We start from the raw sequence: 12,144 nt of genomic DNA on the forward strand, positions 1-12,144 counted from the left end.
TTCTGGTCACATATTAAATTTATTTTGCAGCTATTATTTATCCTTTTTTAAAAATAAAAAAAAAACACAAGGAGGATCCAAAGGGAGGAGATCTAAGTGCCATCAGAGTAACTGGGAGGGGAGTGCACACACACACACACACACACACTGCATTTTGCAAACTTCCCTTTGCCCTTCTCCTACACACACACACACACACACACACACACACACACACACACACGATTGGAGACAGTAGTTTAAAATAGACACCCTTCCTCACTCTCCCACATTTACCCAAATGCACAGGTTCCTTAGTCTCAGCCATCAGGGGGCAGCAGAGGCGCACAGAAAGTCTCAACTGGGCCACGAAGTGGGGGGGGGGCGTTGTAGGGGGAGGTAGTGTCCGCGGTGCCAGCCCCCAGCACCCCGAACCGCAGGATCCAATCCCCACTGACCCCTCCTGGAGGCAGCCGTGAGATCAGCTGACAGAAGTGGCATAGCCCGTTTCTCGACAGGAGCAGGAGTTCCACTGAGGGGGCAGGTCCGTTCCCCTGGCCCGAGGGCCCCCACTTTCCGTTAAGGGGGCTCTTCTCCCCGGTGTCGTCGGGGTGGGGGGCCTCCCTTTTCTAGCCCCCTCCCCCGTGCTCCCCGAGGTACAGGGTGCGCTGCGGGGGCCGCCGGCCTGAAGGCAAGGTGGGCCTGGGGGCCCGCAAGGCCGCGCGGGCCGTCGCTCTCCCGGAAAAGGCCGGTGGGGAAGAAGGGTGGGTGCGGTTGTCGCGGGTGGCAGCGTCGTGCCGCCTCAGGAAGGGAGGCACCGTGGAGCTCTTGATGTGGATGACGCGGGTGTCCATGACCTCACAGTCTATCTGCATCATCACTTCGTAGCCCAGGGACGAATTGTACAGGCTCTCTGGGGGAGAAAGAAAACAAAGCAAGAAGGCGATTCTTATTTGTTTCATATTTGCTTCATAGAATTTATACGCTCCCTCTGGAGGGAATGAGAATGGTCGTCTTTCCCCCCAACTGTATATAACATTATTGTAACCTGCCCTGGCACCTTATAGTATAAATTTTATAATATAGGTAAAGGTAAAGGGACCCCTGACCACTGTTCCAGTCGCGGACGACTCTGGGGTTGAGGCGCTCATCCCACTTTATTGGCCAAGGGAGCCGGCATACAGCTTCCGGGTCATGTGGCCAGCATGACTAAGCCGCTTCTGGCGAACCAGAGCAGTGCACAGAAATGCCGTTTACCTTCCCTATTTATCTACTTTCAGTTCGTGCTTTCGGACTGTTAGGTTGGCAGGAGCAGGGACCGAGCAACGGGAGCTCACCCCGTCGTGGGGATTCGAACCGCCGATTTTCCAACTGGCAAGCCCAAGAGACCCACAGCGCCACCCGCATCCTAGTAATAATAATAATAATATAGGTTAAAGAAAGGTAAAGGTAAAGGACTCCTGGACGCTTAAGTCCATCAAAGGTGACTATGGGGTTGCAGTGCTCATCTCGCTTTCAGTCCAAGGGAGCCAGCGTTTGTCCACAGACAGATTTACGGGTCATGTGACCACCATGACTAAACCATTTCTGGTGCAACAGAACACCGTGATGGAAGCCAGAGCGCATGGAAATGCTGTTTACCTTCCCGCCGCAGCGGTACCTATTTATCTGCTTGCACTGGCGTGCTTTCGAACTCCTAGGTTGGCAGGCGCTGGGACAGAGCAATGGGAGCTCACTTCATTGCAGGCATTCGAACCGCTGACCTTCCGATCGGCAAGCCCAAGAGGCTCAGTAGTTTAGAAAACAGCGCCAAAGGGATATACATATATATAGATATGGAGATGCAGGTGTAGTCGGTGACTGCATCTGGCACAAAACATTTGGACACAAAGTCCTCAAGTCTACCCGCACGTTTTCTTTTCTTTTTTTACCGTTGAGAGCCATGGCTGGCATCACCAGTGACATTTTTGGGCGGGAGGTTTTGTTGTGGCTGATGGCAGGCAGCAGCAAGTGATCCTAAGGTTAAAGAGGGGGAAAGACAGGAGAGGAAAATCTGTCAGTTTGCATTTCTTTGTGCAGAAAGCATGTATTGATCTGATGTGTAGAGATCTTTCCTACTCTACTTAATTCAGGAGGGTTCTGGAAGCTTCTCTGTGTGAAAGAAGCAAGCAGAAGGCTCCTGATGTTTGGGTTATTCCTTCCGAGAAGCTGAGTACAGCTGGCCTAAACTGGTTCTGTTATCTTTTCTGACAAGGTCATGCTGACTATAATAGTAAGGCCAGAAGGAGCCTGGGTTTCACTTTCTCATTCTATCTCTTTTCCGTCTGGTGTGGTGTTCTGTACATAGACTTATTAGAAGTTACTGTAAGTTTAAGTTAAGTCTGCTGCAACTGGATTTCTTATGGACAGTGCCAGTCCTGAATGTACTGGATTTGTGACCATTGTGCTCATTTGCCTTCAGAAGCAGTAAAGCTCTGCTGGATGAAATACAATTGCCTCTGGTCTTTGGGAATCCTGCAATCTGCTTAAGTTTTTACTCTGCTAACTATAAGTCGGAGTTCTGCTCTGGATCAATATTGAGTGGGATTTCATGACAAAATCATCACTGATGTAAGAATTAAGAGACCCAGGGTGTGCTGGAGTTCAAGGACACGCCCTGACAACCTCTCCCCATTTGGCTCCCAGACTCCACAAATGCCGGCCCAAGGAGCTGAGTTCATCAACCCGGACGCCTGCATTGCAAGGCGTTGGACTAGGTGACTCTCATGGTCCCTTCCCATTCTACAATTCTATTATCCCAGCTGTTAAAAAAACATTTAAAAGAAGGGTGCAAAGCAGAGGTAGGAATGGGGTATGGCTGTGAAAGGGATGTGGCCTGGGGACAGCCCCAGCATCCCTGAGCGCCAGCAATGCTGGAAGGAGCTGATGGGAGTTGTAGTTCAGCAACTACAGGAAGGGCCACAGGTTAGGCACTCCTGCCTGGTGGCTTCTGAGAAGGGAAAATTCTCCATTTGCATCTTTGCCCCAGTGTGCCTTTATCTTCTGCCCAAGTCTGAAAGGGCTTCCTTCCTCTACTGCTTTCTTCCTGGCTCTCTCTCTGGAGCCACATGCCTGAAGGAGAACATTGTGCAATGCAAAATCTGGGGCGCCGCACTGCCTGCGCAACTCTCTCAGTGGCTCAGTGCCCCGCAAGCCGCTCTTTACTCACCCTGCGGAAGGACACCACGTAGAAAGTATCCTCGCGGCGGTCAATCGCGTCCATGAAGTCGTGTTCCGTGTGGTCAGGGTGCTGGTATACCTGCAGCTGACTGAGGGAATTCCTGGAAAGGCAGAGGAGGAGGAGGGGGTTGGAGAGGAGATCTGTTTGCAAACATAAGGGCTCCCTCCACCTCATCACTGTCACGGGACACAGGAATGGAGTCTCCAGCGGGTGGGTAGAGGGAGCAACGAAGCAAGGAGCCAATTTGAAGAGGCTCCACCAGGCCTCCTCTCCCTTAGCCCTGGAGGCAGCTGTTCCGTTAGCCAGTCTCTGGGGGAGAGATGGGAAGCAGGGCTCACCCCATCCGTTCTGCTGTGAGAGGCCAGCTCAATTGCGCACCTCCTACCCCTTATAATGCCAGCTGGTCATTATAAGAACTTAAGGATTGGTGCTGGAGTTTGAGTTCTTCCTCTTCCCTCCCTGATCCCTTTTCCTCGTGTGTGTTGGGAAGGGGGTTAGCTTGTAAGCCAGAGGGGCAGGGTGTTTCCACATCGAAAAGGGAGCTAACTCAAAACAATTTGGTGCAGAAGCCGCTTACCTCTCAGGGTGCCTGGGGGGGCTGGCGGGAACGTAGCGGGAGGGGCTAGGGGGATTCTTTTGTGGCTTTTCCTGAAATGAAGAATGAAATTAGGATATGAAAAGGCCGTGAAGCAACAGAGCCCCTGGCCCTGCCCTCAACCTTGTTGGCAAACCACAGTAAGATTCTGGGCGCCCTTGTCTAGCCCCACAAGGGATTATCGCCACTGCGCCCCTCCATTTCCCTGCCCAGTTGCCTCCCCACCATCCACATCACACCTGGCTGGCTTGAGCTGCTTTGCGAGACTGCGAGGGTTTCCTGCGGTTGATCTGGTGCCGGCGGACCCAGCCGCTGAGCTCGTCTGCCAGTCTGTAGGGGGGATGAGGACGCAGGCAGAAGGGTCACCCACAATGTTCCCAGGCCTCAATGCTCACCAAAGTCCTCCCCAAAATGCTTAGCACCCCTTCCCTTCTCCTGGCCCAGGACCCACCTGAGGGATTCAGTGCGGTTGAACTGGCGGCAATCGGAAGCGAGGAACAACTTGTCTAAGTCCCTCAGCATCAGGTCCTTCATGTCAGAGAAGGGAGCCGACAAGTTTCTTGGGGGGGGGGGAGAGAAAGGCGTGGGGGGTGGAGAGAGAGAGAAGAAAATGTGAATTTTAAATAGAGATTGGCCGAGAGAGGAAATCAAGTGTTGAGGGAGAGCTGAGAAGAGCACATGGTGATTTGGGAGTCGCACAATCTGTAAGTAGCTGCTCAACCTGGAGCAAAACCACATGTTTCAAGAACAGAATGAGGTGGGCTGGCTGCAGTTGGGCAGTCCCCTTCCCTTCCTGCCAAACCAACTTTGCATTTTACACCATACATCTGTAATGCGGGAATCTCAACTAAATCATCCATGACTCATGGCCATCCAAGCTCTGCTCAGAAACCTCCAATGTCACCTTTGAGTTCCTTGGGAGAAATGGGTGGGGCAGGAATGCAATAAGCAAATAAAGGAAGGCCTGGGGAGGGGAGTATGAGTTGGCAGAGTCAAATGGGGCCATCAGAGAGGCATGGAAGGCTATTGTCGGGCTCCTCCAAGCCTCAGCACCCTCACCCCCTGTTTAGCATCACATCCAAACACAGTCAAGGACTTCTTCCTGGTTGCCAGGGCCCCCAAAATAATTTTAACAGAGAGATGCATGGGCAGGTTGTTTCTCCTGCTCTTCACCACCTTGTTGTTTCTCCTGCCTGCCCCCCAAATTTACCGGAATTGTGCCTTTCTCAGCCTGGCTGGGGCCTCCTCTTGCCTCTCTTCCTGCTCCTCCTCTGGAGAGTCATGGGTCTCCTCCGTGATGCCTAAAAGGTGCCTCCGGCCAGGCCCAGCCTCCACCTCCTGCTTTGGCAGCTCCACGTCTGCCGCCTTGCGCTCGCTGATGCTGGAGAGATGGAAACGGGGAGTTAAGTTCCCTAGAGGAGTTCAGGGACACTCTACCAAAGAGGTCAGAGCTTTCTTTATTATCGTTTTTATTTCATTAAAATATCTATGAACCTATCTGTAAAGGTAAAGGACCCCTGGATGGTTAGGTCCAGTCAAAGGTGACTGCAGTGATACCTCGGGTTACAGACGCTTCAGGTTACAGACTCTGCTAACCCAGAAATAGTACCTCGGGTTAAGAACTTTGCTTCAGGATGAGAACAGAAATTGTGTGGTGGCGACGCAGCGGCAGGCCCCATTAGCTAAAGTGGTGCTTCAGGTTAAGAACAGTTTCAGGTTAAGAACGGACTTCCAGAATGAATTAAGTTCTTAACCCGAGGTACCACTGTATGGGGTTGCGGCACTCATCAGTTTGTCCACAGACAGATTTCTGGGTCATGTGGCCAGCAGGACTAAACTACTTCTGGCTCAATGGAACATTGTGACGGAAGCCAGAGCGCCTGGAAACGCCGTTTACCTTCCCGCCGGTGTGGTACCTATTTATCTACTTGAACTGGCAAGCTTTCGAAATGCTAGGTTGGCAGGAGCTGGAACAAAACAACAGGAGCTCACTCCATCATGGGGATTCGAACCGCCGATTTTCCAACTGGCAAGCCCAAGAGGCTCAGTGGTTTAGGCCACAGGGCACTGAGTCACAGCATGTGACTCCTTCCCTAGCGTGATGGAAAAAGGAGAGTTGCCTACAAGAAATGCGGGATGGGGAGAGCTTTCAGGGCTCTAGTCCAACTTCAACCCAGGAAATATGCTTCCCTATCCAGTCTGCTAAACTTTGCCAAACATCCAGCAAGCCTACACATGCCAGCTTCACCACCTACGAGTGAAACCAATTTCTCTGGGGCCTTGCCAACTTCAGAGGCTCCCAGACAGGGACTGCCTAGCAAAGTCATTCACTCCCCAATTGTGGGACTGGAGGGACACCCGCAAACACTCTGAAGCCTCACCTGACAGGCCCAAAGTTGAAAGCTATGAAGAGCAGCAGCACCATGACGCAGATGACTTTCCGGTTGCCAGAGCCAAATTTCAGCTCGTTGTTCTGCAGGGAGAAGGCAAGAAACATGTGGTTATGGCCACAGAGGCATGTCGCCCACTTAGAAGTCTCACTGCCGGTATAATACCACTTTTCCAATTTTTTCCGGCAGTGAGACTTGGTATTATACCAACAAAAATAGAGTGGCTTGCCAAATTATTGGAGTGCTACAATATATCCAAAACAATGGGAGAAATTGGAAGGATCTCAAAAGAGAAGATAGATAGGGACTGGAAGGTGTTTAAAGGATACTTGCAAAACCATATCGAAAAATCAGAACTCCTATTAGAATAAACAAGTTCTGTTTTAAATACTGAAATACTAAATAAGATGGATAACAATGTGTAATAGAAAAAGAAGCATGAAAGTAGGTTAAAGGTGTGGGAAAGAAAGTAATAGAAGTGGAAAGAAATTGCAATTGAGTAGATTGGAAGTCTAACACAAAGGCGGGGTGAAGGGTGGTGGATGGTGATGAGAAAAGGAATTATCCGTGGGACTGAGTGTAGGTATGTTTGAACATTTTTAAGGATTGTATAAAATGTATGTTTGTATGCTTGTATATTTGCAATATGTGTGTATTAAAGCTGAATTATTTTAACAATAAAAACTTAAAAAAATAAGTCTCACTGCCCTTGCAGTGCCCAAATCGTTATTATTTAGCCAAGGGACGTCAACTGTGTCCCTTCCAATGGGCTTGTGAGAGCTTGGGGCTCCCATTTGGGGCGTGGGCATCATTGTATTGTAGACCTGCATGGCACTGGTAGACGGCCCAGCCGACATCTCGTACAGAGGGAGACAAACTAGAAAACATCTAGACAAAGGTTCCCAGCACTGAAGAGCAGCTTTCCATTAACCACTTGCATCCAAATGGCACGTTTAAGGATTTCAAGACAAACAGAACCAAACAGCGATTATTTTGAAAGTGGACTGCTGTTCTTCTTAACACAATGGAGATGATAGCAGCCGAGCCACTGGAACCAAACTTGTGAAAAAAAACTCTTTTTACTGTTTAGGGAAGCTTTTAATGTTTAATATACTATTGTATTTTAATATTCTCTTGAAAGCCGCCTAGAGTGGCTGGGGAAACCCAGCCAGATTGGCAGGGTATAAATAAATTATTATTATTATTACTACTACTACTACTACTACTACTACTACTACTACTGGTAACTAAGAACTAGAATGGTTTTTACTGCTTCTTTAGTTTCCTGTTTGTGTCTTAATGTTTATTATATATTGTATTTGGGAGGGGAGGACTTGGAATTTATGAAGAAGGGTGGTAAATAAATATAAATATAAATATAAATATAAATATAAATATAAATATAAATATAAATATAAATATAAATATAAATATAAATATAAATATAAATATAAATATAAATATAAATATAAATATAAATAAATAATATAAATATAAATATAATAAATATGACACCTCCCCAGAAGAGGTGTAAGCATTTCAGTGCTGGCGAGGCATTTATAGATGCAGAAGTGATACGTTTCAGCAGGTATGAAGAGCCCACCCGTGCCCAGCACAGGAGGGAAGACAGATATGGGAAAGGAGGAAGTCTTAGTCCACAAAGGAAGAGGGCCACGACATGTGTTCCCTATTTTCTCCTGCAAGGAGAGGCAGAACAGGCAGAAGGAAAACCACACTGCCAGGCTCCTTAGGATGACCCTGCATTCTGGCTTTCACGTGTTCACTCCAAACTCCATCCATCTGCAGAGGTGAGACTCATGTCCAGTCATGCAACTGCCCAAGCAAACATGGAAGAGGCAGTCAGACAGAGTTTCTTGGGCTACAGCCTCTCTTGTACCATAATCACTCCCTCTAATAGCAGGCTCATAATAATAATAATAATAATAATAATAATAATAATAATAATAATAATAATAATAATAATTTATTATTCATGCCCCACCCATCTGGCTGGGTTTCCCCAGCCACTCTGGGCGGCTTTCAACAGAATATTAAAATGCAATAATCTATTAAACATTAAAAGCTTCCCTAAACAGGGCTGCCTTCAGATGTCTTCTAAAAGTCGGGTAGTTGTTGTTCTCTTTGACATCTGGTGGGAGGGTGTTCCACAGGGCGGGTGCCATTACCGAGAAGGCCCTCTGCTTGGTTCCCTGTAACCTGGCTTCTCGCAATGAGGGAACCGCCAGAAGGCCCTCAGCACTGGACCTCAGTGTCTGGGCAGAACGATGGGGGTGGAGACGCTCCTTCAGGTATACAGGACCGAGGCTGTTTAGGGCTTTAAAGGTCAGCACCAATACTTTGAATTGTGCTCGGAAACGTACTGGGAGCTCAGGTGGTGAGGGCCGACAGGACTGGGGTTAAAGTGGGACCGCAGAGAAAGGAGAGAGGTTTATGCTTGCTCGAAGGAACCCCGAGGTTTACAGAAGTACAGAAAGAATTGGAAAAATTAAAATCTGACGGGGCAATCCCACCTCTCCACCAGCCTGAAAATCAGCTCAGTGAGAACCAAGCAGGCAGGCTTGGCAGCCACGGGGGGTGCTGAGTGTCACTGGCTGAAATCCGGAACAGAAGAGCTCCTGTCAGGAGGCAAAGCTACACTGCAGCATTTTGTTGCAGTCCTGCTGGTAAGCAACAGATTGCTGAAATGTGGATGTAATGCGGGTGGACAAATATGCAGGCACACACGGTGCGGGGTGTGTGAGGGACCCAAAAAGCTGCAGGTCTGGCCGGCACGCACTTACCTCATTCAGGACACAGTCCAGCCGGCGGCGAAGGAGCGTGTTCTCCCGCCGCAGCCGCTCGTTATCCGTAAGGGCCTCCCGCAACCGAGACTCCAAACCTTGCAGATATTCCTTCTTTTTCCGCCGCGACTGGCAGGCCGATTCACGGTTCTTGATCATCCGCTGCTGCCTTTTAAGGACCTTGATCTTCGGGGAATTAGCAAAGGGGGTGGGGAATGCTATATTGTCTCTCTCTCTCTCTCTCTCTCTCTCTCTCTCTCTCTCTCTCTCACACACACACACACACACACATGCATACACTCTCGCTTTAAAACAGAGATGTGGAGGCTGCGGCCCTCCAATTGTCATTGGGTTACAATAATAATAATAATAATATTTTTTTATTTACACCCTGCCCTCCCCAGCCAAGGCTGGGCTCAGGGCGGCTAACAAGCAATAATAAAAACAAGTTGAATGAATACAACTTAAAGACAAAATTAAAATACAACATTAAAATATTGAAACATTAAAATATTAAAATGCAGCCTCATCACAGGAGGAGAAAGGAAAAAGGAAAAAGAAAGAGGGGGAGGGAATCAAATTGGCTCCAAGCCAAAGGCCAGGCGGAACAACTCTGTCTTATAGGCCCTGCGGAAAGAAATCAGATCCTGCAGGGTCCTGGTCTCATGAGGCAGAGCGTTCCACCAGGCCGGAGCCAGTGCTGAGAAGGCCCTGCTCTGGTTGAGGCTAATCTGACTTCCTTAGGGCCCAGGACCACTAGGGTGTTGCTATTTATGGACCTTGAGGCTCTCCGTGGGGGATACAAACACAAAGCACACATGTGGCCATAACGTTCAGCCATATACCCCCCCCCCGTCACATGTGTTCAGGAGAAGTCCCAGGACAGGACCAGTGAAGCCCGGAGCAGCAGAAAGAAGGGGGCCAAAAGGTACTTACATCAATCTCTTGGTTGCAGGGTCCTATTTGCGTCGGCGCCGGGACAATGGTTTTGGTTTCTGGTTTGGGGGCAGAGGGAGTTGGTTTTGCTGGGAGACTTTCCTTTAGAGGGGACTGGACCTTGATCAGCCCAGAGACAGGGAGATGCAGCAGTTCAGACTGGGAAATCACAACGCTCTGTGCTGGAACTGAGGTTAAAAAAGAAGGCAAGGTCCTATAAATCCATGCCTGCAACACATACATTGTAGTTTTGCCCCACAAAAAAGGTTCTTTTCATTCATTATTAAATTTCTATACTGCTCTCCCTCCCAAAGGACCCCAGGGTAGCAAACAACAAAGCAGCAAAAGAACACAATGAAAAGTAAAATAAAAACAGCTCAGAGGGCTGGTGGATGCCAAGGGAAGCCCTCAAGGGTGCAACTGTGCCCCTGGGTGCCACATTTAACAACATTAGGAAAATCTGAAGAGGACTTGTGTGCCCCTTAGTACAGCGTGTTCGGTTGCACTTGGAACCTGGGTTCAAGCAGGCTACTATTAGCCAAAACTATCTCTATTTCTGTACTGCCCAATCTGTGGCCTTTCACATGCTCTGGATCACAACCCCCAGCCAGCAAAAGCATTACCTGAAATCGCTGGGTTGATAGCCTGTGGCTGGGACACAGGTACAGGCTGCAATAAGATGGTCTTACTGGACGTGGCTGCAGGCTGCACTGGGACAGTGGTGACCACAACTGGCTTTGGCTGAATGGGGGGCTTCCGGCTGAGAATGCTCTCGGCTTTATTGGAAGCGGCCGGTTTCCCTGTAACAGAACAAGCTGATCAGTGAAGCCGCTTTTCTGAAGGGCACTGTATTAGGTTAAACTAAATGACCCAATTTTTTGCCACAGGAGTCTCATATTGACTTAATTTGCATCCCTTTCTCCCTAAAGGTAAAGGTAAAGGGACCCCTGACCATTAGGTCCAGTTGTGACCGACTCTGGGGTTGCGGCGCTCATCTCGCTTTATTGGCCAAGGGAGCTGGCGTACAGCTTCCGGGTTATGTGGCCAGCATGACTAAGCTGCTTCTGGCGAACCAGAGCAGCGCACAGAAACGCCGTTTACCTTCCCGCCGGAGCGGTACCTATTTATCTACTTGCACTTTGATGTGCTTTCGAACTGCTAGGTTGGCAGGAGCAGGGACCCAGCAACGGGAGTTCACCCCGTCGCGGGGATTCGAACCGCCGACCTTCTGATCGGCAAGCCCTAGGCTCTGTGGTTTAACCCACAGCGCCACCTGCGTCCTCCCCTTTCTCCCTAGGCACTTGCTATTTCTACTCACTCTCTCTCATCCACTACATACCTGTCTCAGGAGCTGGGACGACACTGATCTGCACAGTGCCAAAGTGGGGGGGTAGGACATCTCCATACATGCACGGAGGGGTGGGGGGTTGTTCGGTCTTCACTCCCAACACATCGGCCTGGCCAGGGGCCTGCGAGAGAAAAACGCAGGCCTGAGCACAAGAGCTTAAGGGGCAGGAGGCAAGATTCTACTGTATCAAGAGTTCCGACAAGCATACCTGCCCTGAGAGATCAGCGGAGGAGGAGGAGGAGGAAGAGGACAGCGTAGAGGAATCAGAGCAATGCGACGAGGCGGGGGAGACAGGCTCCGACTTCACCTGCAGCTCTAAAGGAAGAAGGGGAACAAATCACTAACATGCTTTCACTGCCAGCCACTTCAACCATGGAAACAAAGAAGTCGTTCAAACTTATCTCCTCTGTGCCCCCTGGGAAGTTTGCACTGAAAATAAATGCTGGACAAGTATTTGTCTGGGAGGTGCCAAGGCAAAGAGAAGCTCCTTGTTACCAAGAAGCCCAGTCTAGCCCTGAAATGGGCTAGATTGCTGTCCAGTGGCAAAGGGCAGCTTAACCCCTGCCAAGCTGCCTTCTGGAAGAAGACGGAAACTGCCAAACGCAAGCCGCAGGTTATTTGTGGTTTTGAGCCTTAGCTGGTAGGGTAGAGCTTAGGGTGATCAGTGAAAGCAATATGCCCTCTCACCCCTTCTGCTGCTCTACCCACCAGCCAGTTTAGTTGCTGGCATTAAATATAAGACTTATATATAGAAACTATAGAAACTTTAACTAGGTGGTCCAGGATGGGGGAGGGGAAAAACTTTCCTCCATGTTAATTCTAGGCTGTTCAAACCGTACTGAGGCTCAGAAATAACAACTGTTCTGCTGTAACAG

The 12,144-nt window shown here is 49.3% G+C and overlaps 1 protein-coding gene across 1 annotated transcript in view; it reads right to left on the reverse strand.

Annotated features, from left to right (window-relative positions):
• Positions 1 to 12,144, reverse strand: part of ATF6B (activating transcription factor 6 beta) — a gene marked incomplete at its 5' end in the record, with an annotated part of 16,478 nt that continues 4,334 nt past the window's right edge. The window contains 13 exon segments of the mRNA XM_081182015.1: positions 1 to 892; positions 1,911 to 1,995; positions 3,188 to 3,299; positions 3,777 to 3,847; positions 4,034 to 4,124; positions 4,246 to 4,353; positions 5,005 to 5,175; positions 6,176 to 6,267; positions 8,986 to 9,171; positions 9,922 to 10,109; positions 10,545 to 10,721; positions 11,261 to 11,390; positions 11,478 to 11,584. Of these exon segments, the coding sequence (XP_081038141.1) occupies positions 609 to 892; positions 1,911 to 1,995; positions 3,188 to 3,299; positions 3,777 to 3,847; positions 4,034 to 4,124; positions 4,246 to 4,353; positions 5,005 to 5,175; positions 6,176 to 6,267; positions 8,986 to 9,171; positions 9,922 to 10,109; positions 10,545 to 10,721; positions 11,261 to 11,390; positions 11,478 to 11,584 (1,802 nt within the window). The 3' untranslated portion in view covers positions 1 to 608.

The sequence above is a fragment of the Podarcis bocagei genome (genome assembly GCF_964188305.1).
Source record: "Podarcis bocagei genome assembly, chromosome: 2".
NCBI classification, from domain to species: Eukaryota; Metazoa; Chordata; class Lepidosauria; order Squamata; family Lacertidae; genus Podarcis; species Podarcis bocagei.